Genomic DNA, 27,896 nt, shown 5'->3' on the forward strand with positions numbered 1-27,896 from the left:
CTAAAATATCCCACTAAGCAAATTTTAAAGGAGAGCCAGGCTAAATATTTTTCTTCTTTTGGTTGATGTTATTTTTTTAATGGTTCTTATTATTATTACTGATAATAATAAAAATTGAACTATTCACGGTAACTAAATTTTGGGAAAAATGAGATCAGTAATTAATAATAATCACAAATCAGTTTCAGTTAAATGTAAGCTAAAAAGAAAATGTAAATTTAAAATTGAAAAATGATTTATTTATTTTAAGTACGTAAGTAAGTAAGAAATAATAATTAATTATTTTTGCTTTGTATAAGCGAGAATCTGAATGCGTGTAATGAGAGTATGTCTGCTTTCATTATGATATATATATATACTTTTTTAATTCGAAAAATCAAGGTATCATCGTATATTACATTATTGAACGCACGCCAGTGTTGTTTAAGGATTTTTGTATTAATGCTTCCTTCCATAGCCTTATTGTACGGCATGTTCGAGCATCTATCGAAAGCGTTTACGCCGTTTATAACATCTCTTATGAAAACTTGTCTCGAAATTTCTCGCATACGTCACCACTTAGAACCTTTAAATCAGATTTGGCTGGATTTTAGTTTGCAATATAATTGTGTTCTCATCCATTATTTACATTACGACCGAATTTGCCGAGTGTGGACCGTCGCCAGCCGTTGGCTGTAGCTGTTAATATAACGCGAGTTCCGGACCCCCTCTGTGAGGAAAATCTCATGGGAACTCTTTGACATTCATTCAGTGATGAGTTTTATGTGTGTTGGCAAATAGTAAGCTAATTAATTTAGCGAAGCTGTTTCAGTACCAAGAGGCCAATCTACTGGCACGTTGAGGATGCTTTCTGCCAGATAGTATCTGGCCAAAAACGTGCTAATGGGCCATCCATGTTCAAGGGGTATTACCGCTTAAATAGGCGACTTGACCTATGTCCGAGTCTTTAGCCTACGTTGATTGCATCGACTGCAACGTGAGGCGAGTCCGATATTTTCACTCTTATTCTGAGACACAAAGCAGCGACATCTGAAAAGATCCGACTTAACCAATGTAAGCATTGTTAAAATCCTGTCTAGTAAGGGTGTATACAGGCGAACTTTGTTAAGTTTATAGGCCATTGGGGTCTGCTATCGGATTTATACCGACCTAGGGATTCTGGGCGTTTAGATAATAATATCGTAGGGGCAATGGAACCTGCTCTGAAGGCTAGAGCATCAACTAATGAGAGGCTTCAGCGGTCGTTAGTACACCTTATTAGTTGGCCACTGGTTCTGGCTCCATTGTTTCTTTGCCAGTCCTGCCTAGGCTGAGACACGTACAATCACATTACCAATTACTTCGGTGAACAAGAATGACTATGGATTGTTCACATATGTATATGTGTTAGCAGATTATAGTCACCTTAACTCAACGTATAATTTAGTGTTGAAACCGGAACACTTCCTCCAAATGAAGCTAGAACTTCAAACTTAGTCGTGAGTACTCTGAAGTCTTTTATAATATGAACGTTCGACTGAGAACCAACGCTTGGCCGACGTATAGTTTTTCGCGCTAGCAGCTCCCTACTTCGCAGTTACTGCGTGAGGCGTCCGAGCGATAGCATTGCTTTCCTGATTTCCTTTTAAGCATTGACCTTTTAGTTATGGGAATGATGCGATGATGGTTTGCAGGCACAATTTTCTTGAAATAAAAATAAACAGACTACAAATCCATAGGTGGTTCATAAAATTGGATTTAAGGAAACACTTAATTTTTCTGTGCATATCGCGTTACTTGCTACGTCAGTGGTTTGTGAGGAAGTCATGCTTCTGTCTATCTCAGAATTTCGCTAGTCAATTTCACACTGATGTTGTACCTAAAAAACACCGATACCAATAATGGTTCTACGGCGACGTGAGTGCCTGTAAGCTTCAGGCAAGTCACATATGAGCTTTGTTACATATCGGGAATAAAAAAGCAATAGTTCCGTCCGGTTATGGGCCATATGATCGTGTACCTGGTCTTTAGTGATTGCCACCTCTACGTCACCAGCAACTGTGCTGCGACATCGGACTCGATAAGGTCAATGACGAAGGCAACCGTATCGTCTAGCATAGATGATACGAAAATAAAGTTTTAATTTAGCACTATTTTAGGCTTGAATAGTGAAGGGTACTATTGAAATCTACGTAACGGCTTTCCAGAGTCTGCAAGTTGTTCTTTACAATGCTGCAGAAAAGAACTAAAAATCGTCTGAGGTGTAAGATTGATTATTTTTAAATGAGCACCTTGAAATCGGTGTTTGAGAACAATGCTCAACCATCGTAATTGTAAGAGTGTTGAGAAACAATAATGTTTACGTATGATCATGATATAGGTACGTTATTATGGACAGTTCTCTGCGATCCACTAAACAAAATGTCACAAATTGCTTTTTATCTACTGCTGCATACTATGCAATCGCTATTTCGAATTTTAATACGATTCAGCAACGGGCCACGAGTATCAATTGAGCGCGCATGATGTCACCACAGCCGATGGGTGGAATTTCAGTAAAAATGAACCAAAAATTACCTATTACTTAGAACTTTTATAAGGAACGCGGAATCAGTAGACAATCCAAATAAGTCCTAAGAATAAAGATATATAAATGTGCAAGTGATTGAAAAAAATAAACGAATCAATTTTTCAGTTCTTCTTTTCTAGTAAATTTCTATTTTAGCTAATCGCTTCATCCTAGTTAGTAAAACTAAGTACTCCTTATAAGCGTAGATATGCTGGACGTAGTAATCAGGAAAATTATTAATTACTGCCAATTTTTTAGATCAATAATTAGGATCTGAATAACTCTAAAATTGAAAGCAACATCATTTGAGCCATTAGAGGGTAGACACGCAGTTTCTAAATGAAGCCTGTATTGTAAATGCAATCACCCTTTATCGTAGCTCTCAGTGTTATCAAAACGGCCTACAGAGACAGTTACTACAGCCCACAACATCTTCGTGAGGACTGATTTTTGCCATGTTACGCTTTCGGCTATCCTACACAACGGCGCACTATTAATTAATCAGACTTCCGTGTGTTGTGTTGGGTTTGTACTTTTCGTACGACATTCTCTGCCGATCCTCATGGCTTGGTTTTTCCGTTACGCGTCAAATGTCTCGTCGTCGACGATTCTTGCCCGTTGTCCCTTCTTGCGCCCCGCCTCTATTGACCTAATTTAGAAAGCGTTTCCCCAGTGCTTTATGGCCCGCTGGCATTGCATTGTTTAGGTTTTGACTTCTGTCACACAAAGTATCTCCAAGCAGCAGCAGTAGCAACAGCGACGGCAGACGTGGTGGGAACATTTACGCTCTGCCTTACCATTACAAAGTTTTCTGGCATATTCGGAATTCTATTGCTTTCTCGTAATCTCGTTTTGCTCATACTAGATTCGTTGTAGCCATTTTTATCCAATCGGATACCGCAAGCTTTCGTTTCCTCTAGAGACCACTTCTAGTCAAGCACTTGTAGAAGCCAATTGTCTTTTACTTGTCCAAATACTTAATTCTTGTCACTTACCTTTGGTATGAGTCATAGAGCTCTTTGTCGAGTGAGTCTATCTTTGTTTTTTACAATGGTTTCGTTACGTTCGACTTTCACTACCTTCCGGATCGTTTTCGTCGCTGGCCTCCTCTGATAGGTAAACGGCACACCAAAGCAGTTCAACGCTATATATCGGCATGGTAAGCTGTTCTCCTAGATGTTCTCCTATTGTCTTTCTGCCTATCTCTGTCACGATATCTGCAAACGTTGCTCCATCGATATATTCCTTTTGAATTTTCTTGTGTTTGTTATGCTGAAATGTTTCTATCTCACTCTCTTCCGTTGTTACCTGGCTCGAATTAGGCATTAGAAATCTCTTGAAGCTTTGGATACTTCAGATTCTTCCGAAGCTCTTACTTCTGATTCGTAGGGAAGATCTTCATCAAATTCTGTTCAGCAAGCGACAAGCTGTCACAAGCTACGTCTCGTAACAACATCAACTTTCGTCTTTCTCTCATTTTTTCTTAGAGTTATCTTGCGTTGTCCTGTGCGGCTAGCGGTTAACATGACTTAATTCGCCCAAGTCAGCTCAACCTGACCAGTCCATTCTGGGTCAGCAATACGACGCGACGCTCGGTCGTCTCCGAAATGCTAATATTTTCGTTACCACTGTAGCTCAAAGCTATCCATTTTTATGTACCAGCTCAATGGAGGGCAAGACATACACCCAACATCTGCCTGTAGAAGCTAACTGTCTTAAGCGGACAATAAACCATATGTGGCGGCTTCTCGCAGGCCGGTCCAGTCTCAAGAACATTAGAACATCGTCGTCGAAACATCGTTTTCCGAAAAGAAACTGTTAGAGACGTGCGTTTACTGTAGCTTCTGTTGCACTAGTTGTTGAGTAAAGAACAGAAATTTCCTGTGCGATCAGTGGTTTATAGTGCAGTTTAAAAACGTCGTTTCTAATAACTTCTCCATGAGTGAGTTCTCCATATGAGTTTAAGTAAATAGCAATAATTAAGGTAAGCAACTTACGGATTATATCAAAGCAAAGTTGTGTAAAGGTGTGTTTTTAATTTTAGGTTTGTAGAACTGGTTAAGTGTTTTCAGCCAGTTGATAACGTTATCGGTACGCTTTCCTGCGAGATACAAAAATGACAGAGGCGTGCTCCAAATGATTGTAGAACATCTCCAAAAGAAAAATCACATATATATATATATATATATATATCATTTAGCACCTCGTCTAGACTCTAGAAAGCCTCATTTTATAATCAAAATCTTAAAAATTAAAACCACAATATCATATGCTGGCGTGAGAGGTAGCGCTTGCAACCAAGAGATTGTCTGTAAACTGAGATAGGAACACAAAATACGCTGTCCTTTCCTATTTACCCCCCGATTAATTCCTCAGTTGTTCAGGCACAGATTACACTTCCCGCCGTCGTGTGTTCCACTTCGGTTAACCTGCGTTAGTGTCCAGGCGCTGGTCATTCCGCATGAAATCACTTCTTCTTTTTTTTATGTCCTCAGCGCCAATGTCACAATCGATTGCAGTAGTGGCCTCTTCCCGCGTCCCCCCGCATTGCGGATTTCGCTTTCCGCAGCGCCACCAAAATCTCACCTTCAATATCAGCCAACTAGTTGCCTCTGTTCTTTTGTCCCGCCGCTTCGCTACTCAACTTCAATGGCAGTGGCCTCCCTCTCGTACTTACGCTTATACTTTTCTTCCATAAAATACACCAACGGCATTAGCAGTACGACGCCAGCAACGCCAACATATCCTCGGCAGCTTGCTCGATTATCCCTTCATGTCGTGCAATATATGTACAAGAGCATTGCTTGAGCGAAACAGTTGGTACGATCCGCGCCGCTACTATACTTTAAACTTGCCTATTAGCTCTGGCCGCTCGCTTGGCGGGGGGGGGGTTCGCTTACACTGGCCAACTCCAGCTACTTCCGCTTTCCCCCTCAGTCCCCCTGGAAGGAGGTATACGCTCCTATACTTTAGACACAAGTTCGTACAACTTCTCCCTTAGTGTCCGCTGCTATCTCAATGTACGTGTGGGGCACAGGAAACCTGACTCTGGTTGACGTTGTGATGTAAGTAAGTAGTGAAACGACGACACCGTCGCCATACTGGAGACGTTGCGCGTACAGGTGTTTCTTTTTTACTATACACGAAGCGGTCGATGAACATGGTAAACGCCTGTTTCTTAAAACGTTAATCGTGTTTCTTGGCAGGCCTTGCCAGGTTCTGTCTCGGTAGCTATGGTCTTCTGACCGACCGACTAGACCTTAGGACACAGAGCTTCTCCGCTGAGATCAGGCCGCTCTGGGGCACTGAGCCGTCGCATCGTGGAAACGGGCCCTGAACTTGCTCTAGGTTATGGATCGTACGGATTGATGGGCAAGTTTTCCTATGTCTCACGCGTATGTCAGGTAGGAGATATGTCCGTTTGTCAAGACATTCGAAGCTGAAAAGTGTTTGCAAAGAAATCGACAGGCCCACACAAAATGCGCACTACAGCTGAAAATGTTCAGGTGATGTTACCGACGCGCCTGATGATGCTGCCGCCTCGCCGAAGGATATTCTTCTGCGGCAGACAACGACAAGACACGCATACATCTCCACACTCGTTTATCCCAGCACCGGAACACGCGTACGAGGCGAAAAGGGAGGACGAAAACTGGCCTTGGCTCTTCAGTTAAGGACGAGTTTTGGACTCAAGTAGTGACAGGAGGAAAGCGGAATAGTTTTCTTTTGTGCGTTGTATTCGACGCAGGTTTTCGAGAGCTGCAGCTACTGCCTTGGCTGCAGTCGATCACAACATGGGAACAGTTCCACTGTCGGACGCGTTGGGTGAGGTTGTCCACTTTGCATGACTATCGGCGACGGGTATTCAGTGCGATAGTAGCAACAGCGATGGAATGAGAAAGCTGCCCCCTTTATCCTGCAGTCCTCTCCTTAAGGAACTCAATAGTCAATATTTTTTACAAAGCGCAGCGTCACTGCCGTCGTAACAAGCAACATGAGGTTTGCTCGTTTGAATAAACTCGCTCTGTGTCAGTTGCTGCTGCTGCGCTTGCCTCGTTGGTCGGCCAATAGGCCGGCGAGTGTCGTTTGTCCATTTTCTTCTCTTCCGGTATGTACCAAAGTCATGGAACGCCGCATAGCTCCTGTGGGATAGGGAGTCAGCACAATGGCTGGTGCCAGCACTTTTGGGCAACATCAAAATAGCACGAAACGTAAAGGCTAGGACAATGGTAGGGCGGCACCAAAGCAAAGGGCCTCAAGGAAAAAGAGGTCTTGACGCAGACGCAGCCAGCTCTACAGAAACTGCATAGATGAGGAAGCACACAATATGTTCGCACTGCATCGTGACTGGATGTTGTTGATGATATCGATGATGAGAAGGGGTTGCTGATTTAGCGGCTTGCTAGCTTGCATATCCTTCCTCCAGCTATGCTTGCTACGGTGCTTCGAAGGTCTCTTGAAACACCCCAGGCTTGCTAACGACCTGTTGTACTTCTCCAAGAAACAACAATCTACTGAGATTGTTTTCTGTCCAGAGTATCCTAACAACAAATCTTTTCACAAGTAGATACAACACCTCTTCTGTCACAGCTGTAAACGTTGTGAATTTTTGATTCCAATCAATGAAAACGATCACGTAAATGATTTTGATAAGTTCATACCGAAACGGGCAATCTGGTTATCGAATTAAATAAAACAATAATATATATAGGCGGTTGCTATCAACAAGTTTCATCAAGAACATTTGTCTGGTATCAAACAGTCTTTGAATCGATTTCTTACGTGACGACTGAAATCAAATCAAGCTAAAACGTAGTATGGAAGCAGAAGAGTAAAGTATCGTAAACACTTGTCCGAATGAAGCTTTTGATTAGCGTACGCTGTAAAGCCTGAACTCGTTTGGGAACGGTGAGAAAAATATCCTTTCTCTTAATGACTTAGCTTTTTCGAATGCCTATGCTAAGTAAGATCGCAAGCATGTTTTGGATGAATGGTCCAGGGAATATTCGTTAAGCGTTAGGGAGGGAGCTACAAGGGTGTTCTTTTTTTCTAAAGTCGTAACAACATTTCTAAGATAAAAGAAATAAAGTATATACCCGATGTGATGCCGCGTCATCAACTGATAGTACAGAACAAGATGGCTTGCTACAGTTAAAAGTAGAAGCAAAGTCAAAATATAGGGTTTACTACAATGGATGTCGTTTTGCTTTCTCTAATTGCCATATCTTTGAATAAACATGTAAATATGCCTTTTCATATGGATGCGCACGCTATCTAAAAGGCAAGTCACTTATTGTGTATTTCTGTCGAGGACTCCATCCAGGTCACTTTAAATTATTTGTTGTTGCTGTTGGCATAACAATCTAGAACAAACCCTAAACATCCGATGAGGAAACCGTACTTCATAGAATGATCCCACATCCTCAAGCGAAACCTCAGTATAAGCTTGGAATATCTTGTTTTTTTCTCCCTCGGTTTCTCTGATGGCGTCTCTATTTGGTTAGACTATCAGAGAGCAAGACATCGATCACGGTACGGTAGCAACTAGACTTCGAATCCCGAAATTTTTTTGAAAGGCTTTTCATACCTATCATAACAGGTACCTAGCTAGCTATTCGACTGTATTTAGCCTGAAGACTGTAGTTCCCAAAAGAAGTAGCAAAATCTTAGAAGATTCGTGCTAGGGCAGTCTATGTGGAGCAATGTTTCCCTGTCGTTAGCCAGTGTTTAGGCCTTCAAGTTGGTTCGTTCGGTCGATTTATTTCGAATCGAATGAAAGATATTTCTAAGGTGAATGAGCTCGCCTCGGTGACCTTTTAGAATACATGGACCGGCGGCCGGATTCTGCGATAAAGACAGGCGTCGCAAATAGCAGTACTAAGACGCTGGCGACTTTTCTTGTTCTCATATCGAAGACCACGTAAACTGACTTCCAGGATCTTTTGTCGAAGGATCAACTTTAAGACTTACTCCTTTTGTTAATGGCAGACATTAAAAGTACACATATTTATTTGGATAAACATTGAATTGAATGTCTGTATGCTATTTTTAGTTCGGATACAACATTTACAAAATGTATATAGAGATATACTATTTGGAGTAACTATGGAATTAATCTGGGTTTGCAACTTAGTGCAACAAAGGAACTCTGCCACGTCTCTACAATTTAACATTATTTACATTTGTGTTGATTTTATATTGTATATTTGAAAATATGACAAACGAACTCAATGGTATCAGTCAGCGAATGCTGTGCTGCTGTTGCGTTCCTGAAATAAGCTCAATTTGTTGAAGGGGCGGCCCTTATGGGAACCACTGCACCAGTACTCCAAGCGGAAAAGGCACTCGTCCTACCTTATTTTGACTTTAAATACATAAGCAATTGCTTTATCGTATCATATATTCCCATAGAAAATACACATAGTCCCGTCTACGCTTACTACATCATATTTTGGTAAAAAATACGTCGACTTGAGTTAAAGGCAGCTCGGCGGAGCTGCTCTCAAGATATAAAGAACACTGCACTCAAATCATACAGAAATCACCGGGGTCCAGGGGCGAAATGCACTCGTTTCCTCCCGGACCGAACATCTCAGAAGTAACAACAGCAAAGATTACTCAAGCACGCACACATAAATGGAAGTTCTGTATCTTTGATAGGAAATGCAGTCATGGTTTCCCTATATACATTCGGTTACAAAACGCCACGCTATGGATGGCCATCACCAGTGATTCAGTGTCCTCGAATGAATGCCAGTTGGCTATTGTGCGCTGGTGAGACATTTCCGGAAAAAAACGGCGGAAACAGGACAACGATCGCACGAAGAATACGTCTAAGAAAAGCCATGTGAAGCTTGGACTCTGAAGGTTGTATGCGACAAGGGCATATCATGGCTCCTAGGAGAATGTGTATAGGCTTCATGATGAGAGGGTTTCCGTTTCAGCAAAATATCGTGCGCTCACTCGCCCTTGTCACAATGGGAGAAGTCACACAGTCTTACTCTGTTACTTGGACTAATATACTATGGGGAAATTTGGAAATGAGCTCCGTGAGAGAAAAAGAAAAATACACATGCATTTCCAAAGCAGAAACTACGGGCTCCGTAAAAGTGTGATGTTTGCCATCGTATTTTGCACTAGATCAGAGTTCCGTTGGGAGCTCGAGTGTAACAAAAAAGCTAGAAGTTAACGCGAGCTGGCGCATATGAGATTTACCCTACGGATCTGTGTTCGAGGGCGAGTTAGAAGATTGTAAGTTCATACGAAGCACTAGCCATAAAAGCACAGCGAAACACTTCTCCGGAAGGTGTTATTTCCACTAAATAACACCCTAGTACAAAGATATTTGCCCCGATGCCGGTAGTGAATCATTGTAAGGAAAAAAAGATCATTTCTGCCCAGACCAAGCCAATGACCAATATCGTGTCAAAGCGATACATGTCAGCACTTATGTGTCTTTGATATGATTTCGTGGTCGAAGCTAGTAGGTGACTTGTTGGCACCATTGCAAGCAATGGGGGCAGGCATGACGGCACACCAACAATGAGCAGCGGTGAATGTAGAAGAAGTAGCAGCTCAGAGATTCGTGACTTAGCTTCTGTTATCGCAGATACTCACAGTGTCGTTGCGCAGTCTAGCGCATCGGATCTCGTCGTCAAAACAAAAGCATTAAAATATAAAGTCAACGGATCTGAAACAAAAAAAAAGAAAAATTTTAAGCCGGAAAGTACTGACGGACCGCGAACGCCAGCCTATTGCACTTAGTAGAGAGGCTTTGTAGTTCCTGCTGTTACTGCACAATCTAACGTACTAACAGAATATAGTCTGGTGTTTCTTCTTGGAGTTAGAAGTTCCCAAGTTTTAGTCGAATTCACAGTCACGTGCAAATGTTATTTTATACGCAAAACAACGGTTTATGCAGATCTGTAAAGTACGAACCTACAAACAAACCGCTTCTTGTTGGTTTTCATAAAGATTGCTACAGCAATACGTTATACGTCGATACTAGCTAATTTAGTGTACCTCGAGCAACAATGGTTAACAACCCGAAAATTATCCGTAGCCTAACACTATATCATTAACGTAACGTAAATCTGCAGTTTTTTAAGCCCTGCACACACTTTGGGAATAGGATAGCGACGACTGGCAGCAGCAGTGGCGGTGATTTTATGACTCTGATGCGACCAACATGACAGGGTCCGAGTTTCCCAACTAAAATCCTACGCAGGTGTGTAGGGACCAAAGGGGGACGGAGGAGAGGAGAAAGAGGACTAAAATACGTATTGGTCTCGGTCTCCCGTGCCATACCCGGCGTTGTCGCTCTTTTTACAAAGAGTTTTAGATTCGTGTGGACGTGTTTAGAAACAGATGCAGAGATTGGTTGAATGAGGAGAATCGTGGCTTCATTTGTACTTGGTCGACGGAGAGCTGCAAAGGAAAAGAGATCGAACGAGAAATAGGTCGCTGGAGAAAGGGGTGATCGTACACCAAAGCCGCCGCCGTTGAGGTAGCTTGTGTTGATTTAGCATTTATACTCACTAAACTGGCAATGCATTAATCTGAATCGCGCTATTTCAACGAGAGTGTATTTTAAAAGCTTTACTTAGAGCGCTGCTGCTAGCAGAGAAACCAAGCGTCGAGTATGGTGGAACCTGGTCGGCCTCGATCAAGTCATACAAATGGGTGAAGAGGCGATGTACATAGCCTATATGGGGTAGGCAGAAACTAGTAGGACCAGTATTTCTCGCAGGTCTTGCACAAGGAGTGGTTTGAGAAAAGAAAGGTGCAAGTACCGGGCGTACAAATGGGAACAAGTGCAGGCATGTATTCAATGCATGGCTTGCACCATGGCTTGTAGTGCGCCTGCTCGTCCGTCGGGGTTACAGACTTTAGCGAGTGTGAGTTTATCTATGTAGTCTAAGAAGTCTTAGATGGGGTCGAAGGTATTCTCAGGAATAGTGGAGAAGGTCGAGTAGCGGTAGCGAGAGATGAATAGGAATAGCAAGGGAGTAAGAGTAAGGGGAGACTAATTTTCAAAGGTGACTCTGTTCCGGGGGGAGTAAGAGCGCGTTGTATGTCACCACTCAGCGGACCACAAAAGGTTACCATGCTCCGCTCCGGTCTCCGTAATGATCGACTCTTCTGCAGGAGAACGCAAGTTGGGGTCGAGAACCTCGTGCCTAGAGAATAGAGGAAGAGAGCAAGGGTCATAAATAAGCTTCTCCTTCCCCCAATGTATGAGAAGGGGATAGCACAGAGTGCTGAGAGCCGAAGTGATGCTTGCATACATACAGCACACGCAAGAACCGCATGCGCGAAATTTTTCATTGGCAGTCAGAGATCAGGGATCGCAAGTCGCGAGTGGTGAGAGAAAGATGAAGCAGGAATTTTGGAACAGAAGGAATAGCCAAAATGATAAAAAAAAAATGTGCCTACATGAACAACAAAGTCACAGGTGGCTGACTCGCTAACCATTCTGCCTTTTAGATCGCTGTTACCGCTTTCTCGATATCACGAAGAAGGATTTGACTCTGGGGTCGCCGGAGGGAAGGCGGGAGAGCTAAAAAGCTGCTGGGATCGATCGCCCCAGCACAAAGCTGGTCGAGATTATGCAAAATTTCCTCTAGCAAACAACGATCAATTCAAATCGGTGCCTAACCTCCTGGGACCCCCTCCCAGCTCTTCGCTCCACTTGGACTTTTCGAAAAGCGAGCCACTTTCCTCAACTCTTGTGTTCTTCGTCTTTCCAAACAACTAGACTGAGGGAACCGAACTTCATGTGGACTCAAAGAGGCCAGGGGCTTAGATAGAGTTTGCGGGCAGGAAGATTCTAGGGAATTGAATTCGACGATATGCCCAGCAGTGGCGTTTGCCAGATTACCGATTGCTGGTGCGAGCTTCATCCTTGCGCTGCGAACTTAGGTAAAATTGTGCCCACGTAAACTCGTCGTGTAAATTCAATAAAAATTAAGAGGCTTGCAAATGCTGACATCGGATTAGTTAAAAGTCTGACGTTTTAGGTTTGTTCATCTGTTTAAACTGTTTGGCTCCAGTTTACGCCATAGAGAAATGTATTTGGATTTTGATTTGCAACGTGAAACAAGTTCAACAAGTTACCACACATGTTGTTGATTATTTCCATCAAACAATCTCCGTGCACACAGGTCCTCATACCTACCCGACGACCAAGCAAGAACTTTCGTACTATGTATGTTGGTTACCTATATATATGTATATTAAAAGTCGGACGCCTCTTGTACTCAGTGCATCAACAATTCTGATAACACATGTCTTCATCTTGACAGCACAGATTTGACGCAAGTTGGTGTCAATCTATAATTGCAAGCTCCGTAGGAGCATTTTCATAATAATTGTATTTCTTGTTACATGGAAAAAAAAATAGAATTTTATTTGCAAATAAAGTGACAGATAAATGTAATAACTTATAAATTGATTTACGAAAAAATCTTTTATGTATTTCACATTAAAGCCATTGACCAGTCGTGCATATATTTAGTGGAATTTCTGAGAATAGCCTTGTCATGCTTATCTTGTTTGTTTGTATTTCTAAATTACAGCAGATGTTTTCCACGAACGCAAAATAGGAGTCCAGATATCTTTCGCATCAGTTCGCACGAATCAACAGGAATTAGCGGGCCTATTTTCTGTTTCCGATGTGAAGGCATACTCTGACTTTGAAAATCGATTACAGTCAACGCTAATTAGCTTCTCGATGAAAATGTATCTATTATCAACCATTGTCCTGGTCTGCAAAATGAACTTCAGAACTATGTTTGTTCTTGATAGCTTCCTTAGAAAGTTATTTCGTGGTTATACGTTTTCACGCGCAGCAGATTGTTAAGCATGTTCAAACAAACATAGCACGATTTCATCTTATTCGGCTTAAGGCTGACAGAGATCTTGATCACGCATTGATTAGGGTAAAAAATATTCATACTGGGACTACATTACTTGCAAAAATGTATTGGGTTCGTCTAACCTAGTAAATATATGTATGTTGAACTTAAGCACATGTTGTGTCTGCGGATCATGTTCGATACATGTTTTGTTGGGCCCACTGAAATAGTTATCAAGTAACCTTTGTTTATTCGTATAGTTCTCACAACTTACCTGCAAAAGTGAAAGATCAAACGGCAAAACGGACGAAGCCTAAACAAGCCATTGAAAATAATTTCACACAACCGATTTTGCTAGACGCGTTGCTATTTTTCCAATAAGTTTTTTGTCGACAAATAACAAAATTCTGTAATTTTCAGCATCCCGAGAAGCCGCTTTCATTTTTGCCGTCACATCCGCCGGCGTGGTTCACTCTGTATCGCGCGCTTGTTCCGCCGGAAATCTCACCGACTGTGGCTGTGATCCTGACAAGCCTACAGGTCAACGAAGTGGGCGTGGCTGGAAGTGGGGCGGTTGCAGTGCGAACATTGGCCAGGGCCTGGACCTCGCCAAACAGTTCATCGACGTCGCAGAACGAACTCACGGCCAGATCAGTGTGGTGGGCAACGGTGCCACGGATTCAAACGCCACCAGCAGCGGCAGCAGTATCACGGCTATTTTGACTTCGCAGCATGATCGGACTACTCTGCGAACGTTAATGAATTTGCATAACAATCAGGCCGGTCGCGTTGCTATCAGGTACGCATGCACAGACAGAGTAGCCTTAAATCAGTAGGCGATGGGGTGATACAAGGAGGTCGGTAACTAGGAAACTCACAGAAAACAGATTGAAGCCGCTTGAAACACTTCACTACGGAAAGATCGATGAAAATCAACAAATCCTCCAAATGGCACTAGTGACTAGTTGCATGTAAAGAATCTTTCATACCATACAATTTAGTAAATTGATTATTATATAATTACTTATCGGAATGTATTACTGTAACAACCGTTATGTGATCTAACTATAGGCAGAGTAAAATAAATACTGAATAATTTAAAGTACGAGGTACTCTATTTATAGTATTCGATTGTTTTGCTAAAATATGGCTATATGAACGAAATTACTAGTGATTCTCGTAATCTTTGCATCTTATTAGCGTAAGAATGATTTTTTCCGTCTTAATAAACGCACTGGGTAGTAAATCTGGAATGGTGACGATTTATTCAACGTACACGGACACAGAAGTAGTGAATAGGGCCTCACTTGGATCTCAAACGTATTCCGTCTAAGGTTTCGGGTCGGTGCAGTACCAGATTTTTTTCACTGGCTTGCACCAGCTGCACGGTAACCCGTTACCACCACCCGGAAGTAACAGCATTATATTTTTGGCCGGGCATTAATATTCATAAGTATGAATATAAAATTCTGCTTCAGTGGAGGTGCAAACAGGCACTGAGTAAATTCATTACCATCACGACGTTTTAGCGATGGATGCGAATGACAATCTATCTCACTTTGGACTTTCTCGAAGGGCGAAATCAAATAACCCGCTTCATTAACATCTGCTCTCTGTGTCGTCTGCACTATTTAAACAGAACAGAGGGCAATGCGCGTCTTGAAGATGATAACTAACGTCGGTGATCTATCAGGTGGCTTTATAAACACACCCGTGTGCTTAGCTTTAACTCGATCCTTCGTTTTTTTTTTGTGCCAGCCTGGTGTATGGCCTACTGCACCCTCGTGACTATTGGCTTGAGAAGTTAAATCGTTAGAACCGTGAACTCAAAACGAACACATTAGAAAAATCAAAAGTCAGTTCTAACGAGAAGGAAGTTACGAGTTACGGAACTACGCACTGCGGTGCGGGTGGCGGATTACACAGGCAGTTCAATTGCATAAAGACTTGCCGGATGTCGCTACCGAATTTCGAGGATACTGGACGTTTCTCGAGGACAAATATGACAAATCTATATAGGTGACCAGACAAATTATTCGGGATAGTAATGACTCATATCTCAATTGAGTTAGGACACGCGACATTGCAGCATGCTTGATGATGGTTAAGGTTTCTACGTGTACGTTGTGGGCCACATTATTTCAGGAAGAATATGCGTCTCCGCTGCAGATGTCACGGTATTTCGGGTTCATGTGAAGTGAAGACCTGCTGGATGCTATTACCGAATTTTGAAGATATTGGAGTGTTCCTCAAGGATAAATATGACAACTCAATCCAGGTGAGTTCCTGTGGAGCGAGGTTAGGCCTAGAAGCGTCTGATGGACACCTAATTTTAGAATATTTTACGAAAGAGAACCTTTCATTCAAGGTCATTCGAGTGCAAATTAGAGGCTCCTTTTGTAACTGATGTCGGTAGTCCTATTGCCAATTTACATTTCTGCTGCTAGAAGACGATTTTGTTTTAAACGCAAGAATAAGCACATGACGGTCTCTTTTTTTTCGTTAAGAAAAAATCAATTTACAAAACTTTCGATGTCATATCATGTTATATACAGCCTGTTTCCTAAATTAATTACGAATTTCATGACGTAATATAACAACGCACCTAGACGAAAAAGTTATACCCGATAGAATGACTCTTTCGTTCCGCTCCGTCTTTAATATATGATTACCATAAGCCTAGCGTCTGACACGAAGTAAATAAAGAAAAATTTAAGATCTTAGGTGGTAACGTTCTTTTATCGAAAAAATAAAAATGATTTTCATTAAATTATTTTCTTCGTCTTTTAAATTTTTTTTAGAATTATTTTTATTATTACTTACCATGTTTCCTTTAACGTTCGAACGTAAAAACTAGGAACTTCCTACTCTCAGGCTTGTCAATTAGGTTTTGAGTCGGGTCACATTGGCAACCCACTGAAATGTTACCCATGTGCACATGTCCACCGAAGGTGCATTCTTCAAATTACAGATCTCGCTTAGATTTATTCTTTTCAGCCGTTTTCCTCCCTCTCTCTCTCTCTCTCGCGCGCGCGCTCGGAAATCCTCTCTATATTGAAGATGAATAAGGTTTGGGACGACCCGTGTTCAGCCAGTGTTTCCTCAAGCGTCTGTCAGACGATATCACCGACTGAGATAGCAGCAAGTTAAAATGGTTTGATGAAGTTTTCAGCATCGCAGATGCCATTACACCGCCAGGCTTCGAGACAGATCGGCGCTGCCCTGCCATGATCCCTCAGGCATGTCTTAGTTAGTTGCCCAAGCTCTTGGGCTTTTTCCCCATTCCCCCCTCATCACCACCGGTCCTTAACACATACGATCTGCTTGTTTAAATAAGCGGAGAACAGTCGGGAAAAGAAGCTAAGTTAAGTACGATCACAGGTGGTGAACGCTCGGCTTTCTTGTTCATCTGATTCCTTCTGGTTTTCGCTGCTGCTGCCGTCTTTATCAAAAACGGAGCGACCCTCGCATCCGCTTGGTGTCAGCGGTCAGTGCCACTATCGCCACCGTCGATCTGTTTCGAACTGACACGGGCGTTTTCAGAATCCGAAAAATAAAAACGAGGGCGTTAAAGCGAAGTGCGAACGGTACCGCCGCGTCCCCTATAGTATCTCGCTATCTCAGCGATATGCCTGTTTTGTAAAAGTGGGGCCAAAGTCTGGAGAGGGCAGGTATCTGTAGGGTGGTTTCATTAAGTTTTGCTCGTTTGTCGAACGCGGTAGGATGTGCAATATCATACAGAGATGGACAACCAGCCCGGCACCGCTTGAAAACGCGGTGATGGCAAAATAAGAGGTGCGGCAAGGGGAAGCTGAAGCTTCCGGCAGTGATCCTAGCATTTATATGGGAACACTGGAAACGGAGATCATTGGAAGCACCAAACACAGGCTACAAATTATTATTATTACTGTTCATCTCCGCTCCCCGTTACAATCTCGCCCCTCAACCTTTTAGCATTCTCCTCATTCTGTGCCCCCTCTCCTTCAAGTGATGATAATAAGTTTAAAAAAGCGACAGGATTTTTGCGTTTTACTTTTTTTTTTCTAAGACCTGGTCGTCACCGATCATCCTTTTAATTCCGTCCTATTCAACTACTATTGCTGTCTCTTTCGTCGCTTCTCAGTGGTTTCGCCAGCCCCGTTGGTTGTGTTTATTTCACGCGTACGCTATCAACATCTATCGTGGTGGTTACCGTAGCGCTAGCTCTTCGTCGTGCTTCTATTGATCCTAACAGCGCAGGCTAGGTAAAACTAAGGACTCAACTACGCAAACCCAACATTTTTTTGCCCAGCGAATGATCCTTGGCCGCTAGCGAAAAGATAGTAGTCAAACAGTCGAAAAACGACATCGCCTTCGCCGCTTTCCGACTGTTCGATCATCGAAACGTTTGCCTGTTCGAAATAAAAATGGGGAAAACGTCGTCATTTTTCTCAAAAGCTGTCAGAAGCAGTTATCACGCTGCCGCAAACTGGCAATACTTGACAGCGGGCAGTCGGGCGGTCGGTATGACCTTGAGCTTCCTTGTTTTTCTACTGAAGGAATAGGCATGACACAGTCATCGACATGATGTTTCATAAAGATCGAACGAGCTGATGATATTGCAAGTATTCAAGGTAATCGCGCCCTTTAAATATCTCTGCATTTTATGTGTACATATATGTATGTTTTCCGATGTCCTGCAGACTATAAAATGTCAACCGTTCTTCCGGTACCAGATGTCACTTGCACCACATCATTTGGCCGTCCTTTTTACGGAGCTGAATAGCTCTAATCAAGAGTTCCTGAGAAGAACTAATGAGCATTATGCTTTTATATGGCTCCTTAGTAGTAACGACGTAAAACAAGTCTATGTTATTTCAACGTAGTTAGTGACTGAATGTGTCACAGCCCAAAATGTTCAGTGATATCTGACTGCGACGATTGAGGGAGTTCTGCCAAATACGAAATAAGATACGTCATAATGTGCGCATGCGTGTCTACTATCAACGACGGATAGTATCTGCCGCATTTTGAGAAATTATTAAAAATTTAGCAAACAAACCAGATTCTCAATGTATATTAGAAGGAGACGTGTTATGAGTTCATATCGAACCATCGGGATGAACGCATTTATTCTCTTCGGATACACTTATGCTACACTGTCTATCGTTTCTTTGGTGTGGAGTCGTTGTTCCGCCTCTTTATCTAAGACTGATTGACTGACTTTTCGTTTAATTTCGACGTGCCAATGTGTGTTCTTCAGGCGATCTATACACTTTCTATAAAAGGCCGCTTCTGCCTACATTCGGATGCTCCCGCCTTTCGTTCTCCCCAGCGTTCGGGGCTAAGTGATACGAGCTACTGGCTAGACCCCGAGCTTACCCGCTTAGGCAAACTTAATAGCTCCATACTCTTCAAGTTAGAACTTCGCGTGGAGTTCTGATCCCTGAATCGCCTTTGGCCAACCAATGATACTCTTCCAGCTATTCGTGTACTATTTCGCAACTGCGTCTTTCGTCTGCTGTAATCGGACATCCATCTGTTCATCCATATTTCAATCCCTTACACTCCTGTCCTCCCAAACAAACACTAGAGCGCCACCCCACCTTGGCTCGTTCATATTAGTGGGTGTGTCTCGTGGTCCCGTGAGAGATTTCCTTCCCGTTTGCCCCCAATATATTCTCGGTTGTCACATATCTCCAGGGCCCTTTGTATTATTAGGACTCTTCACGGTGACTTTTGAGGACAACCAGACTCGCGCTCCCCCGAGACTTTTTCGTACTTTCAAGGTCTGCACGGCCTCCACTCTTTCTATTTCCGCAGCAGCTTTTTGTAGAGCCCTAGTGCGAAGCTCCCGTTTTTCCTTATAATCAACCTTCTTTCCGCCACTTCCTGCTACAGAAGGCACCTGTTATGGTGAAGTAGCGTTTACACGGTATGTCGACTGGAATCTGCAGTGGTGTTTAGCAGGACGCGCACGGTGTTCTCGCGGAGCCTTTGAAAATGCCGCCATCGCCACATTCACGACCACGCGCAAATCCAACCAATCTGACTTTGTCAGTTTATTAAAGCCATCACCACTGGTCGATCCTTTAAACGGTGCCAGGTCTAGAGATTCTCCTGGGAGAACGAGTTCGCATCCTGGCAAAGGGATCTGCCAGGGCTATCCAAATGCAGTGAAACAGATCTCAACGGTGGCTGGCAGAAGGCAACTATATTATAGAGGTTAGGGGCACTTTCCGTAGCGGTGCTGGCCCTAATAAATCTGGGAGTAGGGGTATTATAAGTATGTAGTAAACACGTATGTAGACTCAGAAAGGCGGATAGGATCCTACAGTAATTAAAACCTAAATACTGAAAATGTTGAATATAATGAGCGACGTACTTTGCAATGTTTTTTTTTTATTTTTATTTATTATTTAAAATGCACGTTGACAGTAGAGTTACTCGAAATATTTTTACAAATAAATACCATGCAATATACACCCAGTGCCTAAACTCACTAATCATGAAAGCATATTTATTAAGTTTGGAGTTAGATTTTTGAAAAGCGGTACTCAGAAAGTACTGTTATGTTGGTATTTTTTTACAATCATTGTCAGCGATGATTGCAAGAGGTTAAGTGTGGCCTTCGAGTTGCAACTTCGAAATTAAGTAAAGATTTTACTTTAGTTTGAAATTTGCGTTGCACACAGAGGGAGAGGGTCAGGTATGCTAGACCTTTTTTCAATCAACAATGAAAAACTGACAATTTTATGAAATTTTATAAAATTGAGAAACCTACACATTGCGCACACCATTTTGTGCTTCGTTACAGCTTTACGTTTAGCTATAGCGTGGTATTGCTACACCGCCTCACATTAAGCCAAATATATATATATATATATGAGTTAAGAAGCATGTGCTACTGTCTCATACCGCCGAGTCTTGTCTACAAGAAACTGTCTTGGCAGAGAGCGTTCCGATCACTCTGTCAGGGTCGGGGGGTGATAAATTCCGTCACAGACGTCTTTTACAATGAATGAGCATGAGTCTAACAGAAATCGCCTAAGAAAATGCACTAAGCGGTGCAACAATTACCGTAAGGGCCAAAGAGGGATGATAAAGCCGCGGTTCTCCCTCAGCAGTTGCAAGAATTGTTTTCGAAGCTTCATTCAAATTCGAGAGACATGTCAACACTCGAGCAAAACCTTTAATAACATATATTTAGTGTAAATTAATTTAAGATTGAAACACGCGTTGATTTTCACTTATGTTTACGGCAAATTTTCTAGTTTAATCAGTGGTGTCTGCAAGCAGAAAACGAAGTGTAGTCGATGATCGAATGGCGGATCTTGGCGGAGAATTTGAAGACGTTCTGGAGAAGGATGAATGAATACGGGTACGAGTTTTTCAGATTGTTTTCTGTATCACCCCGCTACCCCCGCCCACAGCAATCGTGTTCCGCTCACATTTCTTATTAATTTTTTTTAATCAGAATCTGATTTACTATTATTATTACAATTTTAAGCTTGAAGACGATAATTTGCTGTAAAGCCGTTTCAGATTCATGTCGGCTCAAATCGCTAGTGTTAAAGAAAGGGGCACAATTTATTTTAAAGCCGCACCTGTGTAGCGAACGAACAGGCTGGAGCGGGGGGCAAAGCACTTTTCCGATTGGTCAGTCTCCGTACGCGAACATGCAGTCTCCAGCCTGTCATAAACCTGCTAAGTCCTTATTAGGTTTGCTGGGGGATGGCGATTATTAACTTATCTCGCCAATTATACTGAGTCCATGCCTATGCGTTTCGTCCTATTCAGGCCTTACTTTAAGGGAACTTGGAACGAAGCTAAAGTGAGAATGCTAGGCGAAATTCTTTCTCTCTCTCTCCCTCCCTCTCTCTCTCGCTCTCTCTCTCTCTCACTCTCTCAAAGCCTCCAGGAGCAAATAGCGAATAGACGGAGATTTGTAAGTTATTTATACCTGCAAAGCGCAATCGTGTCTATTGGCGAAAAGGGAATACGCAACTGAACAAGCTCTATATGTATGTCGAAATCATATAAGAAGCGACGCTAAACGAGGGCTTCCACTACTGAAAGAAATAGTAAGGGGTCAGTTTCGAATAAAGTTGAATCTCTCAATCGCGATTTTTCTTAAATTAAAATAAATAAAAAAACTGTTTTTTTGATTTTTTTTTGTTTTGACGATAAAGTGAAAATCAGCTCAGGGAAATTAGCTTAAAAGCCTGATATGATGATGGCATAACAGAGACTATCGCTAGTATGATATCTTTGTTAGAGATAAGGGGAATCTCTTGGACGCAGTTAATGTGCTATCTGAGTTAGAAGAAAAATAATCGAACGCAAACCACAGATCTCTCTGATCCAGTTGCGGGCGTAGTAGAAGCACATGCAGCTCGTTATCGCGTTTACATATGCTTAGGAAAAGATTCTTCTTGTGCCGTGTCAAACTGGAGTCTGATAATAAGGCTGTCACTTTTCTCCGTTTCAATATTTCCATTTCACCCCGTAAACCTAACACTACTCGCAAGCATTCCCTTACATATTATCACTACTATACCATCAACTCCTCGCCTGCCTTGCGTATCCGTTTCTGCAACAAAACGAAGCCTCGTGAGGGAGGAACAAGAGATGACTGTCAAAGGGGGCGGAGACCCCTCTATGAAGAGAAGGTCACAGCCGCTACTTCTGTCGCTTGACAGCAATGATTAATAATATTATTCAGTGATGCGTAAGACAAGTGACACACGGCATTGCACAGACGCTCAGCTTAGGCGCGGATAACGCTCATTATATGCGACTGGTCGCGGCAACACATTGCCAGATGACGCCAACGAAGCACCATCACTGGAAGGCAAGAGCCGCCGGCACCTGGAAAGAGTCGATGGCGACCGCTGTATCACTAATAGGACAAAGGATGATCCCCTAGTTTCCCGACTGGCAATAGGGGCCCGACTGGTTTGGTCAGGATTGTCTTCAGTAACGGATAGACTTGTGTCCTCCCGCCGGCCAGCAGCAGCCGCTCATATCTGCTTCAGTTATCGCGCATCAAAAGCTATACGACCGGATTCAGTCTTCCGTTTGTCATTACAGCTTTAACAGTTAGCATTGCCACCAAATCCATAGGCGGGCAAGCAACGAAACGGTACAATTGGCAACAAAAATGTGTTGCCTGTCAGATCTAAACAGCTGTTAGATACTAAATGCATGCCAGCTAGCTTCCCGTTACACCCGGACGCGCACGTCGTTCATATACCATACTGTATACAGAACATGATCAAGAGTGTTGTCCTGCTCCCTGTCATCTTCAGCAGCAAAGCAGTCCCTAAAGAAGATCAAGCGAAGTAGTGAACCGCCAAATACTTCAAGGGTACGCCAGCCTGTCGACTTTCACGATGATAGTATTACGATTCTCCAACGGCAGCACTCTCCTGCTATAACACATCGCCTACCCTGAATGACGAGTTCTGAGTAGACTTGTCACCTTCGGCAATAGCACAGCTATCGACTACAGTTATTGGTTTCATTCGTAGGCCTATGAAGCAATATGCCTGTTTACCTACTACATGAAGACGTTCTTTATTGAAGTGGACACATGGTAAAACATACAACGGCCACCTGCACATTGGCTACACACAGCGTACGTCTCCTGGTAGCTGATGGCTGTAATGTATTGATCCGTATTCGCGTCTAGGCTTTCGAGGACGCGCAGCTGGCCAGTGCAGCCCTCCTGCCCTCAATAGCTCGTCTCAACCCAAGCTGACTTCGCTTAGATCAGCAGCGGCGGCGGCGGCGGCGTCAGGTGGTGTGAGTTATGAAATTCATGTATGCCATCTCACGACGAGAACATCTAATGAGCGGCAATCCTGTATCGTTTGAGGTGGCAGTCGTCGGTCAAGCGGCTAAGCGAATCATTCGCGTTGGCGTAGGTTTGAAAGCCTAGTTACCCCAATGCTACCTCGCTGATTAGGGACTGGAGTATGCTTGGAAGTGCGAAGTTTCCACCCCATCATCATTCGTCAACACTGTCTCTCTTACGCACTTAGCTACTTGGACGTCTTGAAAACTAAACTTTTACAAAAATAACCTTTACAATTATATTATGATGAAGATACAAATGCTACTCAGCTTCATAAGATATTATGCCGTTTACGACCGGCCAAGATATATTATCGTAAGAAACGGACAGAAGATAGTTTTGCCGCTTCTGTTCTAGAAATTTCGTTGCAAAAGATTGTTTGTAACGACTGCCCAATAACGAAAAGGGTTGTTAAAATTATTGAAAAAGTTGATACGCAGCCGTAATATTGTCAGGGACCCAAAACATTCATCATCGAATAGTGTTAAAGCGGTTAAAAAAAAGGCTTTAAGCGGTTAATAAATGTTTGGGCCACACCAGGTGAATTGACGCAAAGTCGCACACGTTCGATCGCGTTTTCATCCGTGAGTCTCTACAGAAATGCCATGAAATTGAACTATTTTCAAAATGGCTGATGACTGATGAAATGTTAACCGCGTACGACAGTAATGTGCAAAAAAAAATATTTTAAAAAAATGTGCCCCATATGTCCGGATTAATGGCAAAGGTCATACTAGATGTATAGTGGAATTGAAAAGGGGTCGTACATTATGAGCGGCTGCCGCCTAGCAGAACAAGCAAATTCGACCCCGGTTACCCGCTGACATAATTTCACGAAAACCATCGAAAAAATCGACCTGAACAAATGACCAGAAGGGGCGTCGTCATCCATCTTGACGATGCCCGACCACATGTATCTTTAGCCACTAAGCCGAAATTGAGAGAACTCGAATATTTACCGTATGGCGCGGATTTTGTTTCGATCCCTACAAAGCTTTTTTTACTTGTGTTGCTTTAGTTTTAGTGGAAGAAGGTAAGAATCACAAATCTGACCTAGAAATCATAAAAGTTTCACAATGATTGAAGCAGACGGTTATTGAGTAAAATGGCCCATGCTCAATTTAGTCAGATTGTTTTGAACTAAAAACATATGTGCTTTAATTTTGATGTAAAAACCGTCAATACTTTCAACTACCCAATACTAATCAGCCCATGTCTGAGTAAAACTAGGATTCCTGCGATAATTACTGGTCACTGGAAGTTACTCTTCTCATGCCACAGGGAGTTCATTGCTACTCGTTCACCAATAATGGTAAATAATCAATCCTACCATAGTGCTACCACTTGAGGCTGTAAAAACACTCTATGGCTCTTAATATTTTACTCGCACAACCTTCATGGTGGTCCAGATCATCAGAGATATGATACATCCTCGGCCCCCGATATGACAATAATTAGTCGGCAAGCCGAACACAGCCGCTCGTGCTCTCCATGATTTTAGCCGGCTCCTGACCTATGGAGACAGAATTTTGTTCTCGGTGGCCCACAACCGTTATTGTTAGCTGTCGAAAAACCTGCTTACACGCATAAGCAATACTCATACTAGCTGAGAAATATTCAGAAACTGGCGGGGAGGGAGAGCGAGAGAAACAAGCACGGTCCGAAAAAAGGTGGTTGGCTGGTGAGGCCCCAGCTGGTCATTTCTCAGAAGCAAACGAACGTTGGACTATGGCAATGAAAAAAAATAGGAAGAAGATTAGCAAAAAAAAGAGGGCGGAAGCGAGAGAAGGAAGGATAGATTTCGCGTGGGCAGTTCAAAGCAGAGAATGAGGCCGGAACACTCGGTCCTTAGTCGCTTGCTCCGATTCATTTCCGCTTGCTTCTACTCCCACGGCCCGGCCTTTAGGTCTTGTCCCAAAATTCATCATCGTTGGTCGTCGTGCTGCGTACGTTTCCTCCTTCTGACGCACCGCATTACCTCACCTCTGTCAACGTTACGGGCAGGTTCACTTCACTAAACTCGAGTTGCATTTACGAGCGGTGAAGATCGCGAGGAAAAACATCGAGATAACTGTACACGCCGTAATACATCGGATCATAAAATGGAAAGTCGTTACCTGTGCTGTTGTTGATAACTACTGCAACGCTGTACTTAATATGCTTCACTGGTACGTTACACATTAGAGTGATATCGTATAATCAGTAGTTCATCATTTTTAACCATTTAAATAATACGGAAATACTTCTGATTGTCATTGAGTGCAGGAAATCCTTCTATGATCAATTCATTCCTGTGAAGACAATTTACAGCCGTCCAGCTCTGTACAAGTCCTATATGTGATTGTTCTTCCGTTCATGCGAAGATAAATGAAGCTTGTGCACTGTTAATTGTAAATTGGCATCACTTACGAGAATGTCGGACTAGCCTAATTTGACAGTATATTTTTGAAGGTTATCTTTTTCCTTCAATCAAACAGCTTTATGCATATGTGCATGGATTATTTTGATAGAAATCGTTAGCTAACTATTCAAGATGATACTATTTTTGAAGTGCGAGCTTCTTATGACCATGAAGCTCCTCGCACTTTGTCGGTTAAGAAACGGTGTTTACGTCGTCTAATCAATCTAGATAGTACTGTTGCAAGCCCTGAATTTTAGTCAACTATCACACGCCATAGTTATTCTTCCTCTAGCGTTATAAACGATCTCGTGACGTTGCTCGTTACGTGTGTTCTCTCTGGCTACGGAACAACTACTGCTAGAAGATTGATTCAGCCAACGATTGTGTTACGCCCGTCGGCTGCCTCATTAAGAGGCAAGCCTTTCTCGCAAATAACGGACAGTGCTTCCGCCGCTCTCTTTCTCGTGCTCTTCATTGTGACGTTAACATTTTCGCGCGCATTTGATTTTGCTTCGTTTTTCCTCTTCTGCATCCCCAGCCCTCCTGATTCTCCTGATGATCTTTTTCTCGTTTTCTTTTTGCTAACAGCATGCCTTCTCCTCGTTCTACTAGCTTTTTGGCCATTCCACATTTTTCCCTGGAGATTCCTCGGACATCTTCCCAAACAAGGTCGGTCTGATGAGAGGAATTTGACAATGCCCTTTAAGGTTCTCGCTCCTGACTGAGACCTTTTCCATCCAGATTTGCCACGAAGGCTCAAGAAGCATCTGTCTGATTTCTTATTGGAATAGTTGCTTGTACCATGCAACAAAAATTCCCTGTAGGAAATGTTCGTTTAGGCTTTGTTGCAGCTGTCGCTGCAACTGCGTGTTGTCTTCCAATCAATGGTTTGAGACAACCCAGCAAGCGTGCGTTTCTGGCGAGATGATCCGAGTCCTAGAAAAGTTGCCTTTAGTCTTTCAGCAACGGCCCGTTTGCCGGTCTATCGTTTTCTCGGTTCGCCCGCGTTTTGGTTATGAGCTTGAAAGCAGAAACAGGCTCAATATGATCATTATCACAGTCGCCACCAGCAGCAGCCTAATAAAAAGAAAACAAAAGTGAACAAGAGCCTAAAAGTTACAGGCAGCAGGGGGGGGGGGGGGGGCAAAAAAAGAGCGGAGTGCGTTTCACCCTATGCGGCGTCCATCAGCTTGTCATTAACGGTGCTGGCGGCTCCCTTACTCCCTCTGTCACTCCCTTTGCTTATGTAGCCGAATATACTCCCTATATGTTCGCGTCCATCAGCTGATTATCTGTCCTCGCGCCTTTTGCACGAACGAAGACGAGAGCATAGTGCTGGTAACCCTATGTCTTTTCTTACTAGTGCTTGTCCTTGCTTTCGTCGTGCGTGTATACCCGCCTGTCTGTCAGTCCGTCCGCCTCTGCTACCCTGTGTCCTCCTTTATCTATATTTATTCTCAATAGTAGTACTCACCGTCTCCTCACTTTTCCGTGACTCGCGTATCATACATAGCTCAACAGCCAATGCTTAACGTGTTCACACGACAGAGCCTCTTCGCGCATTGTTCCACTCGTTTCTCCTCCAATCCTTTGAGAGCTGCTTACCGCACGAGGGTCTAATGCGTTTGCCAGCTTCTTATATGGCAACGGGCACAAAAACCCGACCGCATTCTATCTCAATGTGTCGACGACAACCGGTGCAGCAGCAAACGCCCGTTAATGAAAAACGACTACCTTTGTGTCACTTTTTCTTTTTTTTGTCTTTTTGCAAGGCTCGTATTTGCTTCGCAATGCGGCCGGGGCCAGCGATTGGGGGCGATGCATCTTCTTTCCGAACAACAACGGTTATTACGATCACAAGTGTGTGTTTTCTGCGTTGGAAATTGTCGGTTCGTTCAAACGGCCTACTACTAAATGAGGTAGTCTAAATAAAAAAAGAAAAGGCCCACTTGGGGCAGCGATTAGAAGGTGAAACAGTTGCAATGCGGCCGAATGGCACGTTATTATCATTAGTATATTCTACATACTTGTTGTGATAGGTTAAAGGGGCTACTATGGATTCGGCACGATTGTGCTTGACCTGTCCTGACCTTGTGCTGTCCTGCCGTCTTCTACTGCATTCATCTACTAACTCATTTTTTAATTTGAAATTATCGCATGCTCCTATGCGCGATAATGGAATATAGACGAGCTGGGTTTGATGATATCATTACAAACGGTTTGTTGAATACAAACGGTTTGTTGGATAAAAAT

General features: G+C 42.9%; 1 protein-coding gene and 1 long non-coding RNA gene across 9 annotated transcripts in view; one reads left to right on the plus strand and one right to left on the minus strand.

The window, feature by feature from the left end:
* The window catches only part of LOC111243683 (protein Wnt-16-like), an 84,075-nt gene that overhangs the window by 29,200 nt on the left and 26,979 nt on the right, over positions 1 to 27,896 (plus strand). For all 4 annotated transcript variants that reach the window (XR_002670574.2, XR_015322453.1, XM_086981877.1 and 1 more), the window contains exons 3-4: positions 13,825 to 14,203; positions 15,550 to 15,682. Coding sequence is in view for 2 of the 4 variants with exons in the window: in XM_086981877.1 (XP_086838003.1) it covers positions 13,825 to 14,203; positions 15,550 to 15,682 (512 nt within the window). In the remaining 2 variants the exon portion in view is untranslated. The remainder of the gene's footprint in view (positions 1 to 13,824; positions 14,204 to 15,549; positions 15,683 to 27,896) is intronic.
* LOC147757926 (uncharacterized) lies at positions 146 to 27,703 on the minus strand. 5 transcript variants are annotated; one of them, XR_015322459.1, is made up of 4 exons: positions 14,640 to 15,552; positions 13,679 to 14,269; positions 1,405 to 10,238; positions 146 to 1,029 (listed from the first exon to the last, which is right to left on the minus strand). It is a non-coding gene; the product is annotated as an uncharacterized LOC147757926 (long non-coding RNA). The 5 variants fall into 5 exon arrangements; XR_015322458.1 differs by having other exon boundaries at positions 146 to 1,043; XR_015322456.1 differs by lacking the exon at positions 14,640 to 15,552 and adding an exon at positions 27,118 to 27,703 and having other exon boundaries at positions 146 to 10,238.

This window comes from Varroa destructor, unplaced genomic scaffold, assembly GCF_002443255.2.
Source record: "Varroa destructor unplaced genomic scaffold, Vdes_3.0 BEIS01000002.1, whole genome shotgun sequence".
Taxonomy (NCBI): Eukaryota; Metazoa; Arthropoda; class Arachnida; order Mesostigmata; family Varroidae; genus Varroa; species Varroa destructor.